Source organism: Electrona antarctica (assembly GCF_951216825.1).
Source record: "Electrona antarctica genome assembly, chromosome: 7".
Classification (NCBI taxonomy): Eukaryota; Metazoa; Chordata; class Actinopteri; order Myctophiformes; family Myctophidae; genus Electrona; species Electrona antarctica.
Genome location: NC_136812.1, coordinates 40,468,147 through 40,493,320, shown reverse-complemented (window position 1 = coordinate 40,493,320; position 25,174 = coordinate 40,468,147). Strand labels below are relative to the sequence as shown.

Below are 25,174 nucleotides of genomic sequence, written 5' to 3'. Positions count from 1 at the left end.
GGTACTGTACTGTACTGTACTGTACTGTGCCCTCCTCCCTGGCCTGTGTGTGTGTGTGTGTGTGTGTGTGTGTGTGTGTGTGCGTGTGACGTAATGAACTCAGGTTCCCATCATGCACCTGTGCACAGTGTGAAGCTCAACAGCGCCACGTTGTCACCTGTTGGTAACAGGGGGTCTCCCCGTCTCTCCATCTCTTGGTGAAAATAAAATGAAACAATAAAATAATAAACTAGAAAAAGTGCCCCTCGGGGCACAGGTCTCCACCAGGGCAGATCAGGTTGTGGCCTCCTGGTGGCGCTATAATAGGCCAATGTGAAAAGGGTACAATTTGTTCTTACGACTTGGATGGCAATTGAATGATTTGAGTTCCAAAAATGTGTTTTGCAAAAATCCACCTGTTGGTGGCGCTATAACAGGCCAATGTGAAAAGGTGGGATATATTCCTCAGCCTAGTAGGAACGTCTGTGAAAGATTTCACGTAAATTGCATGCTGCGTTCATGATGTGAGGCTTTTTGTTCAAATCGGGCCAATCCTGCAAATTTTGAAAGTCACTGTTAGCCAATCAAGATGGAATATGCAATATCGGACAGATCTGTCTTGATCACATGACTATAGAGATACTGTGTAACGAGTTGCGGGATCTTTGGACAAAATATGGAGGAGTAATATCAAAAAATGTGTTTTACAAAAGTCGGCCTCCTGGTGGCGCTATAACAGGCCGTTCTGGAAAATGTGGGGCAGAGGTTCATCGTTGCCATCCAGGGAGTGTGTGTGCAAAGTTTGGCATGGATCGGGCCAACGGTGCTGGAGATTAGCTGTACACAGACGGACGGAAGGACGGACACACACACACACACACACACACACACACACACACACACACACACGGACGGAGTGCAAAACATACTACTCTCTCCCCATGCCTTCGGCCTGGTGGAGACAATAAACACACACACACACACACACACACACACACACACACTTTCAGGTGCTTCACCAATTCCAGTCATGGATGAAGCCAGAGCTTCATTTACTAGCTTCAATGTTGTAGTGTTCCAAATGTGTCCATCTGATTGGATGGAATCGGTATCCTGAGATTCCTGACCTGAAAATGTACTATGAAAATGTACTATTTTCAGGTCAACAGCAGTGTTAGCTCTGGTCCATAGCCTTCTACTGCTTCTACGATTATAAGCAGTAGAAGGCTATGGACCAGCGCTACAGGCTACAGCAGTGTCAAATGTGCAACAGCAGAAGGCGTACACATATCTTCAGCATCATAAAACTGTTGTAGCAGTCTGTTGCTACAACAGACTGTTTAATAGGCCTTACAACCCCCCCCCCCCCCCCCCCCTTCAACAGGCAAGCAGACAAATACTTGTCTAATTGTTCCCAGTAGCCCCAGGGAACAAGCTGAAATAACAAGCAGCCCAAGAAATGTGTTTTTCTGGTGTGTGTGTCTCTTTTTTATGTCAATTCTATTATAGACATGTACGTTTTTGAGTTTGGACGACTTCAGAGGCTATCGACGCTGCAGCCACTGGAACGGGAGGCCGGACAAACCCGCAGGAAAACTGGAAGAACATCAGCAACCTGCAGCACGAGAGCAGATGAGGGCGTGAAGTATTTTCACTGGATACAATCCATCAAGCCAAAGGAGAAGTGTAACTTTACCACATCAGACAGACCAACAACTACAACAACAACGACGACAACAACAACAACAACAGCAACGACATGTACAGTAAACAACACATGCGAGAGATCAGGGCAGGTGATGAGGATCTGTGTCAATCTGATGCCAGTCCTGGCCTCGGCCGTAGAGCCCCTGGGGCCCCTGGAGGAGGCACAGGAAGAGGATGTCGATGACGGTCCAGGCGAGGAGAAACCACCAGAGGCCGCGAGCAGCTCAGATGAACGGAGGAGTAGCGGCGTCTCCGAAGATGCTCAGTCCACTGACACAGAAGGGGAAGCAGCCGCTCACACAGGCCTGGATGAGTCGGAAGATTCTGCGGAAGCTAAGCTTCTGAATCTGCCACCCGTGTGTCAAACCAAACCAGCCCCTATGCTGCTTGAAGGAGCCTCAGCATCCAAATCCACACCTCTGCCTCCCATACCTTTGTCTGTGGTTGGGTCTGACGCAGATGCTGTGACTGTTGATCCTGTCAGAATGAGAACCATGAAGAACTGTGCGGACAGATCACCATCCACCAGTAGGCTAGTAGCTTCGGAGACTGCAGGCATTAGTGGGCTAGTGCATGAGATTAGCCCCCCTGACAGATCATTCTACTCCAAATGTGTAAGGGTTAAGTATACATTGCTTTTAACCACTTGAAGCCTATAGTGTCTCTATTCTTGGCAGAACGTTCAATGAAAGCAGATTTACAATGTAGAATAAAATGTACATATTATCATTTTACTTAAAGTAAATACATCCAGGAATTGAACCCAGCTCTCCCGCATGGAAAGCCAACATCTTAACCACTAAGCCAAAGGGATATCCCTATGACTCAGGGGATATATTAGACTTTTAGGCCATCAGGCTGAGGTTGTGAGCCACTCTGCTACACTAGTATTACAAAGTACATTGTTACTCAAACAAAAACACATTTGAAAACCTTTTAAAATGTGTAATAGTTTCATCGTGCGTGAGATTCTGTGCAAAATAAATGGACTGTGCTTTCAGATGAAATGCCTCTTGAACATTTGACCAAACCCTCTCACCGTGTCCGTCTCACTAGAGGTCTCCTGAGTTCCGTCTGCCTGACATCTCTCTGTCCAGCCTGGACACCCTGCTGCAGAGAGTGACCCAGCGAGCGGGGAGACGGGAGAGGTGGTGGGCTCGTGGTCCTGGAGACCCTCTGCTCAAACCTGAGACTCTAACATGTTTGACACAGAGGAAAGACCTGCATCCGACCCACCACATAGCACAGTAAGACAATTTCAGATTTAAGAAAAACAAATATGCATACAGCCTTAACCATTCCTTTCATTACATACCTCCGACCATTAGGGTTTATGGAGGATTCCTCTGGAACATTCTATTGCTAGTTTGACCAATTCAGATACCGTAGTTGCCTACCGTACACTTTCATCTTAAAATAAAATAAAATAAATGTCATATCTATTCATTAATGCAGGCAGCAGGGCTTGACTTTATACCAGCCACATGGATTAGGGAGGGTAATGCCTTATTTGTTCTTGGTTGCACGTGACCAAGCAGCATCAGTGTCCTTATCTTAATTATGTAGAGGTGGCCGAACGGATTGCAGAGCGGTCTTGATACCGGAAGGTCGCCAGTTCGAATCAGCGGTCCGACACGTTAAAATTACCACCGCTGAAGTGCCCTTGAACAAGGCATTGAACCACTACGATGAAATGTTCTATGAGCAGGGCCTGGCTGGAAACAAGTTCTTGAGCTTAGCCCAGATACCCTGGGTAAATATAGTAATCATTTCAGTTTGATGCTTCTGTGTAGGGCATGGTAATTTGTCACATGAAAATCATACTGTGTTGCATCCATTTTACCACGTAAGTATGAATCCAAAACAAATGGGACACTTATTTTGGAAAGCAATCAAATGGGACACTTATTTTGGAAAGCAATGTTTAATAAAAATACATACATTCCCGGAACATTTCCGATGCCTGCTTCTTTTTGGCAAGAGTGTCGGTGTAGACACCCGCAAGTCACGACTAAAGTAGGCCTAGTGTTTAAAGACGTTTATGTGGAAAGGTTATTGTGAAAAAAAATATATACATAACAGACTTTAAATGAAGATGTTTTAACATACAGAGAAGATGGGATGCCCGTGCCAGGCAATGGACGCAGTGTACGTGCTACTCCAGTAGAAGGCGCCAGACTGCGAGATCTTCCTCCGATCTGTAAAGGTTCCAAAGCACCAGCCATCCTCTCTCTGACCAAGAGGAACCTCCTGGACTCAACTCATCATCTGGAGTATCATCCATGGTGGAGTAGTTAAGACTTCAGCTTCCAGAACCTCCTGGACTCAACTCATCATCTGGACTGAGTATCATCCATGGTGGAGTAGTTAAGACTTCAGCTTCCAGAACCACCATGACAAGCTTTATATTATATTATAGATCCAATCCCACCACTACCTTTTCCACAGAAACAGTTTTTATTCACTTCTGGAGCAAAGAACATTAAAAAAGTGAAAAATACACTTTTTTTCTGTAAAGGATCTATCTTAAATGATTTACTATACCATATACAGTATTCTCGCACACGCACCCCCTAGTATGCATGTTCATAGACTAACGATCCATGTTCAAGTATACAATACATTCAAGCATATGCACCATGAGACCATTGAGTATTATATTATAGTATATTCTGTATAATTTAAACTTGAAAAAGATCTTCAAAATACTCCCATATCTGAAGATAAAAAACATTAAACTGTATAGGCTATATTAAGATCCAGATTCAATGATCAGCATTTGCAAATTGACCCATGCATAAATAAATTAAACTGTTTAAACTGTCAAATGCTTTGGTTTAGCCTTTGTGGAATGACACGTTCAACAAAGTTGTTAAACGTGTTAACAAGTTTGAATTAGCAAGTTTTAAAGTAAGTTCCTGATTGCAGCTTATAGCCTTCTGAGGCGCCTTTACATAAAGAATAGAACCATTGGTTCCATATAGAGATTTCTAGGAGTGTTGACATGGTCCCACCCACTCCTGAGATGAAAGACATTTATTTACACATTTCATAGTAACCATTTTGTGACTTGATACGGTAATTCTAAGATTGATTTAGTCATACTCTTTTTATTTTTTCCCCCCATACCCTTACATTATTTCAGTGTTCTTTGTGTGCAATTATACCAAACATTAATACACATTTTTAAGTGATAAAAAAGGCTTTATTGTCCAAAAAACCCCATTTGCATCATAGATTATAGCCTAATCTAGTTGTCATGTTTGACCTTTGGCTCCATCTATATTCAGTACACCACACGCACAGTCCAATCACCATCCAGCTCCAATTCGTTAGAACCTCTAATTGGGTGCAGGTGCCAGGTGGTCATATTGACGAGCTGTCTGTGCCCCCTCCCCTACATGCTGCATGGCGGTATATAGCCTACTGTATGCTGATATTGGTAAATCTCCAGCGCCACATTAGCATGTTGTGTCAATGAACCATGTGTACAAATATAGTCCCACAATCAGAGCCTGAATCAGAAACACTTCACTGCTATTCCAAGTATGAGGTGCAGTCGGTACACTGTTGTTTTCATAAACTCAATGTGTAGGAATGTACAGTTAAATAAAGTAGGCCTACATACTGTATACATGAAATGCTGAGAGACATGTCAGTGTACTTGAGTAAAAGTACAAAAACTACAAAAGTATTGGCATCAAAATGGTGTCCATTCTCCTGCCCTCACCAACCCTCATAACTTTGTGTTATTGTCCTGTGACATTTAAAGTGGGGGTTGTACATATCAAGATACCCCCCCAAATGTAAAGATCTGAGTTAAAATGTTGCCTAGAGCAGTGGTCTGTAAAATGTACAAGGTAACATGTACAAGGCACACAGGTCAAGGGAGAAGGCACCCCATTATTGATATAGTTGGTCACGGACCCCTATAAAATACTTTGTGCCAGGGTCCCTATTTCATAAATGATAAATTAGTAGGCCTATACAGTTTTCAAAAACAATAATTTATGTAAAAGCAGCAGTAGTGGAAAACTGCATGATGTATACAAGCTCTCTACGTTGACATAAAACATAAAATGCTAAAGATTAATGAAGAACAAACAAACTGTAACAAACTGTAAATCTGAATCATGACAAAACATACCGGTACCTTGAGAGAGAGAGAGAGATAGAAATCTGGGTACGTGAAGATATGCTGTCAATCCAGTCCTGTCACATTCAAGGTATGACCACAGGAGACCACAGACGTTTACAGTCAAGGTCATGCACACACAGCCAACAACCGTCATAACAGAGAGAAAGCCATGGAGGAAGCGTCATCTTTACCAGGTTAGTCTCTGACATTATCATTTATTAACCACTTTCTCGTACTAATTCCTCTGAACTAATTGGACTCAGAGCTATAGTTAACTTGTCAATATACATCTGGAGGCGAGACTGGAGCCAGTTGCACAACCTCACACAAATTTTGCCTAGTTATAGCTTAAATAAGTCAAGTCAAAAATGCAATTCATTATTAGGCTAAGTTTGAACTTGGTGTGAGCAACTGGCTCCTGGTGCACACAGGATGCCAGTGGTGGAAAAAGTACTTAAGTAAACGTATCAGTACTACAATGTAGAAACGCGACTGGTGAAAAATTCTAATCTCTCTCTCTTTCCCGTTCGCTCTTACTGTAACAGAACTGAATGGTGTCCTTGTGGGATCAAAAGGCTCCTGGAAGCATCTGGTTGGGAACATCATCCTGGGCAGAGACTGCATGTTTACCACGGACATATCGGCCGAGAGTGAGAAGAGAGAGGGAACGGTGTGTGGCAGGAAGGTCACACTGGTCAAAGCCCCTTCGTGGTGGAGGGGGTATCCTCTTTGTGACACACCGGCGCTGTTCAAGACAGAAATGATGCTCTGCACCTCTCTCTGTCCCGCAGGGCCTCATGCCTTCATACTGGTGATTAACACCAACCTAGTGTTCAAGGAGAGCTACAGGAGGGCAACGGTAGAGCATTTGCAGACCCTCTACGGCCAGAGCGTCTGGGACCACACCATAATCGTGTTTTGCTCTGGACTGGCCTGCCCGGCCATTGACGACTACATCCAAAGTGAAGGGGTCCCGCTTCAGTCGCTCATGCGGCAATGCGGCAACAGGTAACTAAGTATATTTACTTAAGTACTATACTTAAGTAAAAATGTTTAGTTTTTTAGACATTTAAAAACTTGAAATTCTGCATAATGAGTACTTTTACTTTTGATGCCAATACGTTTTTGCTTTTACTCAAGTACTTCCAGACTTTTAGTATTTCTTTAATGCAGTATTGATACTTTTACTTAAGTAAAATGTGTGAGTGTACTTATTCCACCACTGGCGACAGGTACCACGTCCTCTGCAATGAAGACATGAACAGCGTCGTGAAGGTCAAAGAGCTGTTTGACAAGATCGATGCCATGGTGTTGGCCAACGGCAGCTATGAGAGTGACGGCCAGCTGATGCAGAGCGCTGAGGACAAGAGAAGGGAGGTGGCACAGAAAGCTGCCAACATGCAGTTGACCTCTCAAACACAAAAGAAAAAACTCAGAGGTCTCATAACAGGTGAGTTAATTTGCATTTTTGAAGGGAGGGGGGGGGGGGGGGGTTGGAAGAGTGGAATCCATGTGCAACTAGAAATGGGTGCTCTTAATTAATTTGAGGGTCAATCTATCTTTTTGTACACACTGCTGGCCTGGTTTGATTTTGCAACAATGGAAATCAGAATCTAGCCCTCTGTTTCAGCAGTGACTTAGAGACTTGGGCTGTTGGGCAATGTGCTACACATGGAGAGAAACCGGCATGCAATCAACAAAAAGATCACTTCCTGAAAATATGGCAGCCAAAATGTCCTTGGCCTAAAGGAAGTGTGCATGCACACACAAATTTGATGGCACAACCTACGGTTACAGACCACAATGAGAGATTTGGAAAACGTAGAAGGTCGACTGGCATGTGACCGGTCTCGCTCTAGCGCCACAGAAAAAAAACTAAAAACAAAACAGTGGCCTGTAGAATGCTCTTAACATAGGTGCGGTTTAATGATGTTGCGTAGAGTGGTTCTAATGGGCAAAAGAGGTGGCTGAAATGTGCCTGAATATTAATAATGCGTTTTATAGTAACGGTAGGCTACAATATGTGAAGACCTTGACGGTGGGATAATAAGCCTAGACCCAATCAGAGTACTAATGAATAGTGTCGGGCAAGTTGGGAGGCAAGTGGAGTGCTGGTAAGCTTGATCCTAGCAAACAGACACCACATCGACCCTATTCTGATTCTGGTAGTGGGATTTGGTACGTGCGCGTGTGTCTGTCTTCCTTGGCATTGTTTGACCGGTCCAACTGTCTGCCAGACAGACAGTGAGACAGAGGTACGAAAACATAATCTCCATCCACAGCCTTTGGCCTGGCAGAGAATAAAACAGGGAAATTCATACTTAGCTACTCCTGTCCGGCTCCTCCTGTCTAGCCTACCTCCTGTCCACATGTCGAAGTGTCTTTGGGCAAGACACTGAAGCCTACATTGCCTCCAATGAGTTGGTCGGTGTGAGCTTGCTTCACCTCCCAATGTATGAATGAATTAACCATTGTAATTTGTAAGCGCTTTGAGCACTTGGAAAAGTGCTACAAAAATGCAATTCATTACCGTTTAATCACACAGGAGGATGGCAACCTGAGCTGAGAATTCTGATACTTGGCTGGGTGTTTTCTGGGAAGAGTAAGGCTGCCAACACAATTCTGAATGCTGAGGAGTTCCAGGCTGGCAGCAGAACTCTCGAATCCACAGTGCGAAGTGGTGAGGTGGATGGGAGACGGGTCACCATCGTGGACACTCCCGGATGGTGGAAATTCTTCCCCGCAATGTTCACTTCTCCGGCTGTAAAGTCAGAGGTCACGAGGGCGGTGTCTCTGTGCTCTCCGTCGCCAAATGTCATTTTGCTGATGTTTCCGCTAGACACGTCGTTCACAGAGAAACAGCTGGAGATCACACTGGACAACATGAAGCTGCTGGGGGAGAGCGTGTGGAGACACGTCATAGTGGTGTTCACGTTCGAAGACTGCCTCGGAGACAACACCATTGAGCATCACATCGCAAGTGAAGGAAAGCCTCTCTGCACGCTCATCAAGCTTTGTGGAAAGAGGTATGCACCTCTGCTTTTGATACCCCCCCCCCCCCCCCCTTATTTTATTTGTTTATAGCCGGTGCAGATATGTTTCACCACTGCTTCTGTCCTGCCCTTACAATATGTTAGGTACAGTCAGCTAACAAGTGTTCCCAATAAATCTCCTTAAGACACTGACTTTGTTTAGGTTCTTGGTGGTCAATCACTTAAATTTGTAAAACTGCAATACAGAAAAAAAAAAACATTTGTCATATACGTGATACGTCAGAAACCAAAAACATTCTTTCACAAGTTTGAGCATTTTGTAGTAGCTGTACTAGTTACATTCACGTCAAATTACAAAAACATGTTAGAAAAGATCAAACAAACGTATTGCTTTAAGAGCCAACATATTGTTTTAAGAGACATAAACTTTAACAAATAAACACAAACATAGGCTACAGACTTATCCTGTCCAAGGCCGGAGAGAAATTGGGTTCACTCAACAACATCATGCAGTGTGATCTTAAAAGTGTGCTGGTTTGAACTGAACTGGCTGAAACTAATCCCCTAATTAGCTCACCTGGTGAGCCTGACCAGGTGTGAAGAAGTACCCATTTGGCTAAAGTACATACCACCTACAGTACACATACAAGGCCTAAAGGTGGCAGTAAATCACAAATAAAGTAAACACAAATAAACACAGCTTCTGATCAGATTTTCTTCTTTGGAAATGTAGACTGTCTGTTATTGATATTTATCTTTGATAATATCACACAAAAGAAAAGCAAATGGTTTCCCTATTCAAACCTGGTGTCCCAGGTTTAACTTAAATGTCAAACTTTGTTCAAATGTTTTCACATTTTGTTCACTTTTTTGGGTTTAGAAAATAGTGAACATAAAACATACAGTATGTCACAAACTCACAATACATTGCATTGCAGCACATTTTGTAAGCTCTCATACAAAATGCTGTACAGGGATCTTTGAATCATGTTGCCAATATCGCATATTGATAGATCTTGCGATAGCATGCTGACTTCTGGTCTCGTAAGTGCACATGACACATATAGGCCTACATGTAGGCCTACAGCAAATCAAGCAAAGTTTGCCAGTCTTGGTTTTTTCCATCCTTCTATAATAGTGGAAAACAAAATGTAACCCCCCTCCTTTCCACCCCTTTTTTCTCTCCAAATTGAACCATACAGGTATCACTGCCTCAGAAGCAAGAACAAGGACGACAGAACTCAGGTCACAGAGCTGCTGGAGAAGATGGAGGAGATGGTGGCCGGGAAGTTATTCTATCTGAGTGCTGAACCTGAGAGAGACGAGGAACCGCCGAGTGAGACAGCTGAGGGCAAAGGTGCCGCCAAGGAGGTCAACCACGAACTCGACATTGAATGGGATCGCCAAAACTGGGAAATGAGTCACATCGTTAAGGGGAATGGAAGCATGGAACTTCCACCTTTAAGTGAGTATCCAGGTTTGACCTGCTATGGTCGACTCAAAAGGCTATGTTTGCACTTTTATTCGATTAACTTAAGCCATTTCACGATGGGGAGAATGGAAACGTTTGCGAACCGTGGATATAATAGGCTACACACTACTTTACCATTCTAGATAATATAGCATATTTTCATACACACTGTAAAACAATTTGCAAAAATATTACTTTCAATAATAATGATGATGTCCAATTTAAGACATGAATTTCAGAAAATGATATGAGGTGGTGGAGTTAGCTGCTTTAGCAGACAGTTTGAGGGTCCAATGGAGTTAAGAGGTTTTGTAGTGCTTTTTACTACTTTTCATTGGTTCAATATTTTTTTAATCAATACACAGATGTAAAGGATGTTCAATAGCACTGAGTGATTTATGCAAAAACAAATCTAAAACCTCAAAAATGGAGTTACAGTAGGTGGTTTCCTCCCAATGGTACAGTAGGTCTATTGTAACCTTACTTTAATACTTTTAATTGTGTTGCACTTTGAAAGTAACTTTCCTACAGTAACGTTCCTACAGTACAGTTTTTAGTATTATGTTTTTGGCATTTCCTGTACAGTGGAGGTTGGTGAGCTGTGCAAAAAGACGGAGGAGCAAACGGTCCCCGGACACAACCAGGCCAAGTCCTCGGAGAAGACGTGGAGAAAGTCGAGTCGCCATGGAGAAGCCCACGATGTTCAAAGACCTGAACTGACAGCTTATTCAATGATGCTCGAGAGAGAGTGGAACAGACGAGAGACGTGCATGGAACAAAATCTGGGGGGAAACATATGGACTATCAAGGGTATGCGCGTGACATCATCGTACCTGGAAGTTATGCGGGAACGCCCACTGAGTGGCAAAAAACTACTTTCTGGCCTTGACAGCCCATTCATCCAAACAGAAAAGTCCTGTCTGATTGCATTAAACAATGTTAAACTCACAAACATTGCAGCTGTACGAAAAGCTTGAATTATCCTCTTTCTATCTGCAAAGTTTTTGTTAATAAATATCCACCATAGAAACGTTATGAGCTACTTTGTCAAGAAATGCCCTGCAATGCCCTGCAGTGTCAGAGTTTGGAAGTGCTTGTTTTCAATAACAACATTTTGCTGCCTCCTGCATTATGTGACATTTAGAAACAGGTGGTACGCAGGACGGTTGAGTGATTTCCAACGAGCACTTCCAAACTCCAACACTCCATGCTGCTCAATGTTTTGCCACTCAGTCTAGATGAGGGTGGCGTGTCCTGATGGGAAAATCATGCATGTGCATACTCTCTATTGGTGATTACACAAAAGCATTTTAGTAATGAATGAATGAATAATAACCTACGGTTTCTTAATTTTTTCATCTTCTGATCCTTTTTTCTTTTACCATAGGTTTTCAATCAGAGCCTGATGCTAAAGAGAAACTGAGATCCTGTGAAAAGGTACAAGCATGGCTGGAAACTTCAAGCTCTGGATATGGATGTGGCAGCTCCGTTCACGAAGCGTGAGGAAGAAACCTGACACATGTCTTCTGTTCTGCTCCTGAAACTCTTTGCTTCCTAGTAATCACTATATGAGTCATTATATGCTTGGAATTGGAAATGGTTTATTAGTGAAATCTCAAGAATACTTTGCTGTCACTGTATTAGCCCAAGATTGCCTGGGCTACACACACACGCACGTGCACGCACGCACACACACGCACGCACGCGCGCGCACACACACAGACACACACACACACACACACACTTATTGTTAGCAGTTTTCTTACAGTTTATTAGATAATACATAGTTATAACACATTTAAATCTCATGCATCATCTGCCCTTGATAAAGACACAGAGCAAATTGTTTTCAACGGGGGCGGCGCAAATATCAGCAATTTTAGGCATGTGTGCAACATGACAACTAAAGTCTCTCTAATGTTTATGTTGTACTATTACTAAAAAACAATCTAAAATAACGGAATTTAAGATCATTAAAGCTGGGCTGTTGGCTGGGTCCAGTGCATTCTGCCAACTTCCGGTCCAGGACTTTAGAAGTCTATTAAACCCAAAACGTTTATTTCTAAACACTTATTTGTAACACTTTTTAAACGTGTCACAGTGTTTAGATTATAAACAGAAGAACATGTTTAATCGCCAGTAACACTTTTTAAACACATAAACGTGTTTAGCTTTTACAATCAAAGTCAGTCATATAGGTGTTTAGAATTCGAACACTAGGTGTTCTCGTGAGGTGTTTGAGTGAACTCGTGTTCTACTGTATTTTATGAAAATTAATAAACATTTGGCATTTTATTATTACACACTGGTGTTTAGGTTTTAAACGCGTCACATGTTCCAGGGATTTACAGTGCTGTAGAAGAGCTGCCATTGGACTGGCCCCATGAAGTGAACGGAGTTGTCGTAACTCAATGTCGTATTTCAATGGTCATGGTTAAGGGTGCGTTCGGAAATGCGCCCTGAACGCACTGGTGTGCTCTCTTGTCGTTCGTTTATTCTTATCAAATCTTTGTTTAATTAGGCTTTAGATATTCTATTTGTTTTATGTCCTACTCCTACCCAAGATTAGACCCAGGGTCTCCCACATAGGAGATCAAATATCTGCCGCTCTGCCTGCTTAGTGGAGATATTGTGCTTTAGGCATCAGGGCTACTTGTCAGCCAGTGGTGTCCTTCCTGATACCATGCAGGGTCTCATTTCCCAATGGAAGTAGGGAGACTGCAGATGTGTATTGTATACATACTCTACCGTAGTACTTTAAACTATATTTTATAGTTAAAAAGTATAAAGTTATAGTTATAAAGTAAGTTCCTGATTGCAGCTTGTAAACTTCTGAGGTTTCTTTACATATCAAAGAATAGAACCATTGGTTCCATATAGAGCTTTTTGTTCTAGGCGTGTTGACATGGTCCCACCCATTCATATTACCTACTTGGTGACTTGATAAGGTAATTCTAAGATTACATTCTAAGATTGATTAAATGCACGTTTATTTTTTTCTTACTTTAATTCAATTCATGCATAGTGTTCCTTGTGCACAATTATACCAATCATTAATACACATTTCTAAATGATATCAAAAGCTTTATTCTCCAAAAACATTTGCATCATAGAAAGATATAGATTATAGCCTAATCTAGTTGTCATGTTTGACCTTCGGCTCCATCTATATTCAGTACACCAGACGCACAGGAGGTCAACCACGAACTCGACATTGAATGGGATCGCCAAAACTGGGAAATGCGTCACATCGTTAAGAGGAAGGGAAGCATGGAACCTCCACCTTTAAGTGAGTATCCAGGTTTGACCTGCTATGGTCGACTCAAAAGGCTATGTTTGCACTTTTTTCCGATTAACTTAAGCCATTTCACGATGGGGAGAATGAAAACGTTTGCGAACCGTGGATATAATAGGCTACACACTACCTTACCATTCTAGATAATATAGCATATTTTCATACACACTGTAAAACATTTTGCAAAAATATTACTTTCAATAATAATGATGATGTCAAATTTAAGACATGAATTTCAGAAAATGATATGAGGTGGTGGAGTTAGCTGCTTTAGCAGACAGTTTGAGGGTCCAATGGAGTTTTGTCCGTAGTGCTTTAACTTTTCATTGGTTCAATATTGTTTTAATCAATACACAGACGTAAAGGATGTTCAATAGCACCGAGTGATTTATGCAAAAACAAATCTAAAACCTCAAAAATTGAGTTACAGTTTCCTCCCGACAGCAATGATATGTACAGTAGGTCTATTGTAACCTTACTTTAATACTTTTAATTGTGTTGCACTTTGAAAGTAACTTTCCTACAGTAACTTTCCTACAGTACAGTTTTTAGTATTTTTACAGTTTTTAGTAGTTTTATATGTTTTTGGCATTTCCTGTACAGTGGAGGTTGGTGAGCTGTGCAAAAAGACGGAGGAGCAAACGGAGGAGCAAACGGAGGAGCAAACGGTCCCCGGACAAAACCAGGCCAAGTCCTCGGAGAAAGACGTGGAGAAAGATTTGTGCATATGAGCTTTAGGCATCAGGGCTACTGTCAGCCAGTGGTGTCCTTCCTGATACCATGCAGGGTCTCATTTCACAATGGAAGTAGGGAGACTGCAGATGTGGTAGTTATGTATATTGTATACATACTCTACCTTAGTACTTTAAACTATATTTTATAATTTATGCATTCCACAGTATAGCAGTGGAATGCACTTCCCGTTGCAGTCAGAACTGCAGCATCACTCCCAAACAAAACCCACCTTTTCAGACTCCATCATGGCCCATAGCACTTACCCTACCCCCTTAGATAGCACTTTTGTAGACTTATAGCATTTGATACAGACTTATAGCATGTTATGTAGACAGCACTATAATGCATTGTATGTAGTCATAGCACTTCATAGTACATATGTACAGCATAGTATAGTATTTATGTATAGTTTCATTATATACGTAGATATTCCACTGTTACGTTCTTAGCTTATGCATGTTTCATGATAAATGCTTTTTATATATGTGATGTATTCCCATGCTTTTTTGTTCTTGCTTAAAGGTATATTCAGTGATTTGACTTAATTCAAATATCACTTATTTTTTATTTTTTTCTGGATAATCCTCCCTACTATAGAGTGTGCTGACCATATAAGGAGTTCCTCCCTGTCCCCAGTGAGCCCCTGGGGTAAAAAAACCCTAGTTTCAGTTTTGGTGGCGGGTGGCAAAACCTTCATCCAATCAGGATGAGTGGGGCCTTCCTCCAATCATGATCGAGTGGGGGCAGGCCTTGGTGCACGTGCTGTTGGTCTGTTGCACTTCCCCCCACTGTTGAGCGTGCATGTGCACATTTTGTTACCGGGGCGGACTGGGTGGTTTTCCAAATCAGCCAAATCACTGAATGCTCCTTTAATGTAAATCACTCTGGATTAAGAGCGTCTGCTAAATGCCTAAATTGTAAATTGTATAGTTAAAAAGTATAAATTTATAGTTATAAAGTAAGTTCCTGATTGCAGCTTGTAAACTTCTGAGGTTTCTTTACATATCAAAGAATAGATCCATTGGTTCCATATAGAGCTTTTTGTTCTAGGCGTGTTGACATGCAGGTCCCACCCATTCATATTCATATTCATATTAGATTTTTTCTTACTTTAGCCTATTTCAAGTCATGCATAGTGTTCCTTGTGCACAATTATACCAATCATTAATACACATTTCTAAATGATATCAAAAGCTTTATTCTCCAAAAACATTTGCATCATACAAAGATATAGATAACTTAACATTTCTGAAGAAAGAAGTAATTGGAAGAATGTAGAATGCTTACCGGATCATCGAGGATGTTTTTTTTTGCTCATTCGCACAGTTTAGAGTTGAATTCTTGGTGAACTGATGGAGTAATGTTGCAAGTTGGGTACTGGCTATGGTTCACTCTTCTATTCATATTGTAATCAATCATTCATTGGCTGCCTGCCTGCCTGAGAGAGAGCGAGAGAGAGAGAGAGAGATAGAGAGAGAGTATGTTGATTCACTGGTGAATATCACACCTCAATGGTGTCATGTGGGATTATTCTGAGAATTACAGCAAAAATAATGCATATCATCAGCTCGTTATATAGGACCAAATAAATAACAATAAGTAACATATACGGTATGGATGATATGTCTAATGTATATAGTCTAATTCTGAATGGATGTTGTTGTGGCTGAAGAAGAGGCTACTGTTTAGATGTTAAAGGTTTCATGACATTAATTTTAATTTATTATTATTATTTATTACACCCAAAAACATGAACTTTGAACATTCAGTGGATTTTCTGTGGTCTGGAGTTTTCTCTGGGATTTGGAAGCCTTTTGAGCTGCTGGCAAATTCGGATTTGCAGGCTGTGACATCACAAACAGCAGGAGAATCAGAGCACTTGTTTGAGCCAGAAATCCCCAGACCACAGAAAATCTAAGGTCAGAAAACCTAAAGGAATTACCCCCCCAAAAAATGATGTCACAATCCCTTTAAGTGTAATGTATGAATGGATATTGTTACTAATATTACTAATGATCTCAGTCTAGTAACCTGAGATTGAGAGAGAAAGACTGAGATTTTGTGGTTTTCATTTTGCATGTCATTATTCAGTTTAAGAGATAGGATCCGACAAGGGCTTAATGAGGAATTTGATGTCAAGCCATTTCTGGGTTAATTAATTCTTTCTTTTTATGTTATATCTTTTTAACTTTTGTGTATTATTTGTGTTATTGCCATTCTTTGTCCCTATGCTATGTCCTCATTATTTTGTACTGTAATTACAGTACCCTATTATATATTTTGCTATTATATTTTGGTCTCATCCTGTAGGCAGTATTTCTATCCTTTGCAATGTTCTTATTGGTTTGCAGCTTACTTTTAACTATGTCTGCACCTTTATACTTTTCTTTTGGGTTCTAAAGAGTTGGCCTTAGAGCCACTATTTTCAATATATTTATATATATAGAGTCCTTAGCTAGACACACCCTACATGCTGATTGCAGCCTCATCCTTTCTGATGCGGTGGGCGTGTCTATCTTGATTTTCATCATTGCAACAGCTTGTTCCTTGTTGACCTGCCCATATGCTGTTGTATATAATACGCCTCTTGATGTTGTGTACTCATACCTGACGAAGACCCACAGTGGTCGAAACGCTGTAACAAATAAAGAATCTTCCTGGGAGCTACAATTCAGTGTGCGGACATCCCTTCCTTTTTCATTATTCAGTTTAAGATCATATTATTTGTACGTTTCTGCAATGCCTGGCTGTAAACTAGAGTTATCTTCATATATTTTGAGGAAAAGTCACTTGATACAGTATTGAAAAGAAACTCCGTAATGGTGGGATATCGGACATTATTGAAAACCACAAAACAATAAGATCCTTTGAGATGAGCAAGTGCTGAATGTGCAGTTCCTGTCCATTTCATTGTGAATGTAGCTGAATTGCATCACAGCCAAAAATAACTAGTAATTTCTGAAACACAGAACGTCTTTTCCATTTTCTTCTTTCGATTGCTGTATACAGCCTTTATAGTTAAATGTTTAGATAGTTGCAAGACAAGTCTTACCGAGCATTGTTTGAGGGGGACAAATGGATGATGAATATAATGTAAGGCACAATTGGAAGAAAACAAAAAAGTAATGAAGCACTTTTAAGGCACGGGGAAGAAACCAAAAAAGTAATTAGGCACTTTTAAGGCACAAGGAAGAATACCAAAAGGTAATAATTAATGGCAAGGATCCTCTCTCTCTTCTCGATCACTCCAATGATTCTCAGACTAATCAGACCAATACAGATCAATTCAGCATAGTCCAAGTTGATTCCGTGTTTGGGATTTTCAAATCAGTACAGTAAGTGTGTTCATCACACATTATGAAGAAAACAATAAGAATATATTGACAAAAACAAAGTTTTTCACTTTTATTATCATGTTTGTTTGTATGTATTTATCTATCTATCAAAGATGGTCATGGACATGGATCAGTGTTGCCACGGACACATTTGGAAGCTGCCCTGGTTGTTGCGGGGGACTTTGATCGTGTTAATCTGATGAAAGACCCCAAATACTACCAACATATTGCATGCAACACCAGAGGCCATGACCTTGACCATGCACAGCTACACCACCTTTCTGGAAGCATACAAGCCACTCCGAGAGACTGCCTGTTCTAGGGAGATCCAGACCAGACTCCCACCGATCAACCTTAGTGTGAATCATTATACAGGTATATGGAAAATATTAAAGAACCTCTAATTGGGTGCAGGTGCCAGGTGGTCATATTGACGAGCTGTGTGTGCCCCCTCCCCTACACGCTGCATGGCGGTATATACTGTATGCTGATATTGGTACATTTCCAGCGCCACATTAGCATGTTGTGTCAATGAACCACGTGTACAAATATAGTCCCACAATCAGAGCCTGAATCAGAAACACTTCACTGCTATTCCAAGTATGAGGTGCAGTCGGTACACTGTTGTTTTGTCATGAACTCAATGTGTAGGAATGTACAGTTCAGTCATTTTTAGCAGGTGACTTACAATAAGGTAGGCCTACATATACATGAAATGCTGAGAGGCATGTCAGTGTACTTGAGTAAAAGTACAAAAACTACAAAGGTATTGGCATCAAAATGGTGTCCATGGTCCTGCTCTCACCAACCCTCATAACTTTGTGTTATTTTCCTGTGACATTTAAAGCAGAGTGGGGTATGTACATATCAAGATACCCCCCCACATTTAAAGATCTGAGTTAAAATGTTGTCTAGGGCAGTGGTCTGTAAAATGTACAAGGTAACATGTACAAGGCACAAAGGTCAAGGGAGAAGGCACCCCATTATTGATATAGTTGGTCACGGACCCCTATCTGAAAATACTTTGTGCCAGGGTCCAGGGTCCCTATTTCATAAGATGATAAATTAGTAGGCCTAATATACAGTTTTCAAAAACAATAATTTATGTAAAAGCAGCAGTAGTGGTAAACTGCATGATGTATACTAGCTCTCTACATTGACATAAAACATAAAATGCTAAAGATTAATGAAGAACAAACAAACAAACTGTAACAAACTGTAAATCTGAACCATGACAAAACATACCGGTACCTTGAGAGAGAGAGAAAAAGAAATCTGGGTAAGTGAAGATATGCTGTCAATCCTGTCCTGTCACATTCAAGGTATGACCACAGGAGACCACAGGTGTTTACAGTCAAGGTCATGCACACCCAGCCAACAGCAGTCATAACAGAGAGAAAGCCATGGAGGAAGCGTCATCTTTACCAGGTTAGTCTCTGACATTATATCATTTATAAACCACTTTCTCATACTAATTCCTCTGAACTAATTGGACTCAGAGCTATAGTTAACTTGTCAATATACATCTGGAGGCGAGACTGGAGCCAGTTGCAAAACCTCACACAAGTTTAGCCTAGTTATAGCTTAAATGGCTTTTAAGTCAAAAATGCAATTCATTATTAGGCTAAGTTTGAACTTGGTGTGAGCAACTGGCTCCTGGTGCACACAGGATGCCAGTGGTGGAAAAAGTACTTAAGTAAACGTATCAGTACTACAATGTAGAAACGCGACTGGTGAAAAATTCTAATCTCTCTCTCTTTCCCGTTCGCTCTTACTGTAACAGAACTGAATGGTGTCCTTGTGGGATCAAAAGGCTCCTGGAAGCATCTGGTTGGGAACATCATCCTGGGCAGAGACTGCATGTTTACCACGGACATATCGGCCGAGAGTGAGAAGAGAGAGGGAACGGTGTGTGGCAGGAAGGTCACACTGGTCAAAGCCCCTTCGTGGTGGAGGGGGTATCCTCTTTGTGACACACCGGCGCTGTTCAAGACAGAAATGATGCTCTGCAGCTCTCTCTGTCCCGCAGGGCCTCATGCCTTCATACTGGTGATTAACACCAACCTAGTGTTCAAGGAGAGCTACAGGAGGGCAACGGTAGAGCATTTGCAGACCCTCTACGGCCAGAGCGTCTGGGACCACACCATAATCGTGTTTTGCTCTGGACTGGCCTGCCCGGCCATTGACGACTACATCCAAAGTGAAGGGGTCCCGCTTCAGTCGCTCATGCGGCAATGCGGCGACAGGTAACTAAGTATATTTACTTAAGTACTATACTTAAGTCAAAATGTTTAGTTTTTTAGACATTTAAAAACTTGAAATTCTGCATAATGAGTACTTTTACTTTTGATGCCAATACGTTTTTGCTTTTACTCAAGTACTTCCAGACCTTTAGTATTTCTTACTTAAGTACTTTACTTAAGTAATTTTTTTAGTTATTTGTGCTTTTTTTTGTAGTTCCAATATTCTTTTACTTCTAGTCCATTACATCTCAGAGGCAAATAGGCTATCGTACCTTTATTTGAAAACTTTAGTTACTACTCTGTAGATTTTGTAGATTTTGATTATTATTACAAAACATACAGTCAGTAACCACTTCAGCCCGGCCGATTTACATTTTGGGCATTTGAAAATCTAGTCGTTCTACAAGCTCACAATGCGCCACGATGCGAGTGTGAGTGTCACAATGAGCTTTTTTCAGAAGATTTTTAGACATTTAAAAACTTGAAATTCTGCATAATGAGTACTTTTACTTTTGATGCCAATACTTGTGCTTTTACTCAAGTACTTCCAGACTTTTAGTATTTCTTTAATGCAGTATTGATACTAAATAGTGTACGTATTCCACCACTGGTGACAGGTACCACGTCCTCTGCAATGAAGACATGAACAGCGTTGTGAAGGTCAAAGAGCTGTTTGACAAGATCGATGCCATGGTGTCGGCCAACGGCAGCTATGAGAGTGATGTTCAGCTGATGCAGAGCGCTGAGGACAAGAGAAGGGAGGTGGCACAGAAAGCTGCCAACATGCAGTTGACCTCTCAAACACAAAAACAAAAACTCAGAGGTCTCATAACAGGTGAGTTAATTTTTAACTGTTAAAGGACCACTTCACCACTTTTCAACATCTCTTCATATAATTGGTCCTCACTAATGTTCATGATAAAACACCACCATTTTTTCCTACTCAGTCTGTGTCTCATAGGAGGGCTTTGGGCAGTTCGGACACCCGTCCACCAGTGACATCATCATTAGGCAGATTTTTTTTAAAACAAGATTTGTTTTAAAATATATTTAGATTTGTATTATCGTGAGAACGATGGCTTCAACTTTTGCATTGCAACTTTTCAGGAAAAGAAAGCCTGCCGTTTCTATTAGCTTGGATTCACCATCGATGATGTCACTGGTGGACGGGTTTCTGAACTGCCCACAGCCTTCCTATGAGACACAGACTGAGTAGGAAAAAATGGTGGTATTTTATCATGAACATTAGTTAGGACCTATTATAGGAAGAGAAGTTGAAAAGTGGTGAAGTGGTCCTTTAACTGTGAACTGTGAGTGGACGACCCAATTAAGCATTACACTTGTTTACAAGAGGGTCCACCTTGTTCAATTCATCAAAACATTTAGAGACATACAAAACATTTAGAGACGTACAAGCCTACATTGCCTCCAATGAGTTGGTCGGTGTGAGCTTGCCACCATTGGTGTGTGAATGTGGGAAGTGAGGACGCTGGCGTCGACTGTTCGCCGCTTCACCTCCCAATGTATGAATGAATGAACATTGTAAGCGCTATGATCACTTGGAAAAGTGCTACAAAAATGCAATTCATTACCGTTTAATCACACAGGAGGATGGCGACCTGAGCTGAGAATTCTGATACTTGGCTGGGTGTTTTCTGGGAAGAGTAAGGCTGCCAACACCATTCTGAATGCTGAGGAGTTCCAGGCTGGCAGCAGAACTCTCGAATCCACAGTGCGAAGTGGTGAGGTGGATGGGAGACGGGTCACCATCGTGGACACTCCCGGATGGTGGAAATTCTTCCCCGCAATGTTCACTTCTCCGGCTGTAAAGTCAGAGGTCACGAGGGCGGTGTCTCTGTGCTCTCCGTCGCCAAACGTCATTTTGCTGATGTTTCCGCCGAGCACGTCGTTCACAGAGGAACAGCTGGAGATCACACTGGACAACATGAAGCTGCTGGGGGAGAGCGTGTGGAGACACGTCATTGTGGTGTTCACGTTCGGAGACTGCCTCGGAGACAACACCATTGAGCATCACATCGCAAGTGAAGGAAAGCCTCTCTGCACGCTCATCAAGCTTTGTGGAAACAGGTATGCACCTCTGCTTTTGATACCCCCCCCCCCCCCCCCCCCCTTATTTTATTTTTTATTTTTATTTTGTATAGTCGGTGCAGATATGTTTCATCACTGCTTCTGTCCTGCCCTTACAATACGTTAGGTAGAGTCAGCTAACAAATCTCATTAAGACACTGACTTAGTTTAGGTTCTTGGTGGTCAATCACTTAAATTTGTAAAACTGCAATACAGAAAAAAAAGAAAACAAACATTTGTGTCACATATGTCATAAACCAAAAACATTCTTTCACAAGTTTGAGCATTTTGTAGTAGCTGTACTAGTTACATTCACGTCAAATTACAAAAACATGATAGAAAAGATCAAACAAACTTACAAACATATTGCTTTAAGAGCCAACATATTGTTTTAAGAGACATAAACTTTAACAAATAAACACAAACATAGGCTACAGACTTATCCTGTCCATGAAGGCCGGAGCGAAAGGGTTCACTCAACAATCTCAACAGTGTGCTGGTTTGAACTCAATTGGCTGAAACTAATCCCCTAATTAGCTCACCTGGTGAGCTAATTGGTGAGTGAGACCAGGTGTGGAAAAGTATCCATTTGGCTAAAGTACATACCACCTACAGTACAGTACAAGGCCTAAAGGTGGCAGTAAATCACAAATAAAGTAGGCAACACAGCTTCTGATCAGATTTTCTTCTTTGGAAATGTAGATCTGTTATTGATATTTATCTTTGATAATATCACACAAAAGAAAAGCAAATGGTTTCCCTATTCAAACCTGGTGTCCCAGGTTTAACTTAAATGTCAAACTTTGTTCAAATGTTTTCACATTTTGTTAACTTTTTTGGGTTTAGAAAATAGTGAACATAAAACATACAGTAGGTCACAATACATTGCATTGCAGCACATTTTGTTAGCTGTCATACAAAATGCTGTACAGGGATCTTTGAATCATGTTGCCAATATCGCTCAAACATCATATTGATAGATCTTGCGATAGCGTACTGACTTCTGGTCTCGTAAGTGCACATGACACATATACATATAGAAATCAAGCAAAGTTTGCCAGTCTTGTTTTTTCCATCCTTCTATAATAGGTGTTAAGAAAATGTAACCCCCCTCCACCCCTTCCCCCCCCTTTTTCTGCCCAAATTGAACCATACAGGTATCACTGCCTCAGAAGCAAGAACAAGGAAGACAGAACTCAGGTCACAGAGCTGCTGGAGAAGATGGAGGAGATGGTGGCCGGGAACCACTTCTATCTGAGTGCTGAACCTGAGAGAGACGAGGAACCGCCGAGTGAGACAGCTGAGGGCAAAGGTGTCGGAGAAGGCAGGGACGACGAAGCCGCCAAGGAGGTCAACCACGAACTCGACATTGAATGGGATCGCCAAAACTGGGAAATGCGTCACATCGTTAAGGGGAATAGAAGCATGGAACTTCCACCTTTAAGTGAGTATCCAGGTTTGACCTGCTATGGTCGACTCAAACGGCTATTTTTGCACTTTTTTGCGATTAACTTAAGCCATTTCACGATGGGGAGAATGGAAACGTTTGCAAACCGTGGATATAATAGGCTACACACTACTGTACCATTCTAGATAATATAACATTTTCATACACACTGTAAAACATTTTGCAAAAATATTACTTTCAATAATAATGATGATGTCAAATTTAAGACATGAATTTCAGAAAATGATAAGAGGTGGTGGAGGGTCCAATGGAGTTAAGAGGTTTTGTCCGTAGTACTTTTTACTACTTTTCATTGGTTCAATATTTTTTTTATCAATACACAGACGTAAAGGCTGTTCAATAGCACTGAGTGATTTATGCAAAAACAAATCTAAAACCTCAAAAATAGAGTTACAGTAGGTGGTTTCCTCCCGACAGCAATGTCACATACTTTTAATTGTGTTGCACTTTGAAAGTAACTTTCCTACAGTACAGTTTTTAGTATTATGTTTTTGGCATTTCCTGTACAGTGGAGGTTGGTGAGCTGTGCAAAAAGATGGAGGAGCAAACGGTCCCCGGACACAACCAGGCCAAGTCCTCGGAGAAGACGTGGAGAAAGTCGAGTCGCCATGGAGAAGCCCACGATGTTCAAAGACCTGAACTGACAGCTTATTCAACGCTGCTCGAGAGGGAGTGGAACAGACGAGAGACGTGCATGGAACTAAATCTGGGGGGAAACATATGGACTATTGGTGATTACACAAAAGCATTTTAGTAATGAATGAATGAATAATAACCTACGGTTTCTTAATTTTTTTCATCTTCTGATCCTTTTTTATTTTACCATAGTTTTTCAATCAGAGCCTGATGCTGAAGAGAAACTGAGATCCTATGAAAAGGTACAATTATGGCTGGAAAACCAACATCGTCGTACTCGTGGCTCTACCTTCACACATGGTTCAAGCTCTGGATGTGGCAGCTCCGTTCACGAAGCGTGAGGAAGAAACCTGACACATGTCTTCTGTTCTGCTCCTGAAACTCTCTGCTTCCTAGTAATCACTATATGAGTCATTATATGCTTGGAATTGGAAATGGTTCATAAGTGAAATCTCAAGGATACTTTGCTGTCACTGTATTAGCCCAAGGTTTCCTGGGCTACACACGCACGCACGCACGCACGCACACGCACACGCACACACACACACACACACACACACACACACACACACACACACACACACACACACACACACACACACACACACACACACACACACACATCATTGACCATTGATACTTATCAAATCTTAGTTTAATTAGGCTTTAGATATTCTATTTGTTTTATTATATGTCCTACTCCTACCCAAGATTAGAACCAGGGTCTCCCACATATAGATCAAATATCTGCCGCTCTGCCTGCTTAGTGGAGATATTGTGCTTTAGGCATCAGGGCTACTTGTCAGCCAGTGGTGTCCTTCCTGATACCATGCAGGGTCTCATTTCCCAATGGAAGTAGGGAGACTGCAGATGTGGTAGTTATGTATATTGTATACATACTCTACCTTAGTACTTTAAACTATATTGTATAGTTATAAAGTAAGTTCATGATTGCAGCTTTCTTTACATATCAAAGAATAGAACCATTGGTTCCATATAGAGCTTTTTGTTCTAGGCGTGTTGACATGCAGGTCCCACCCATTCATATTACCTACTTTGTGACTTGATAAGGTAGTTCTAAGATTA

The 25,174-nt window shown here is 41.4% G+C and overlaps 2 protein-coding genes across 2 annotated transcripts; both read left to right on the top strand.

The window, feature by feature from the left end:
* The first annotated feature begins 5,989 nt into the window (after positions 1-5,989).
* On the top strand, positions 5,990-12,418 carry LOC306926252 (GTPase IMAP family member 8-like). Its single transcript, XM_079505519.1, has 7 exons — positions 5,990-6,018; positions 6,370-6,832; positions 7,057-7,274; positions 8,370-8,850; positions 10,020-10,282; positions 10,874-11,098; positions 11,676-12,418. The coding sequence occupies exons 1-7, from the start codon at positions 5,994-5,996 to the stop codon at positions 11,789-11,791; spliced, it is 1,791 nt and encodes a 596-aa protein (XP_079361645.1). The 5' UTR covers positions 5,990-5,993; the 3' UTR covers positions 11,792-12,418.
* An 8,168-nt stretch (positions 12,419-20,586) lies between these two features.
* Positions 20,587-23,709, top strand: LOC306926251 (GTPase IMAP family member 9-like; the record flags this gene model as incomplete). The annotated part of the gene is made up of 4 exons (XM_079505518.1): positions 20,587-20,731; positions 21,504-21,984; positions 23,142-23,428; positions 23,672-23,709. The coding sequence occupies 4 exons, from the start codon at positions 20,587-20,589 to the stop codon at positions 23,707-23,709; spliced, it is 951 nt and encodes a 316-aa protein (XP_079361644.1).
* Between the last annotated feature and the right edge of the window lie 1,465 nt (positions 23,710-25,174).

Coding starts and splice junctions, on each gene's coding strand:
- LOC306926252 (XM_079505519.1), top strand. CDS start 5,994: ATGGAGGAAGCGTCATCTTTACCAG. Junction 6,019..6,369: donor GGAAGCGTCATCTTTACCAG/GTTAGTCTCTGA, acceptor TTACTGTAACAG/AACTGAATGGTGTCCTTGTG. Junction 10,283..10,873: donor CATGGAACTTCCACCTTTAA/GTGAGTATCCAG, acceptor TTTCCTGTACAG/TGGAGGTTGGTGAGCTGTGC.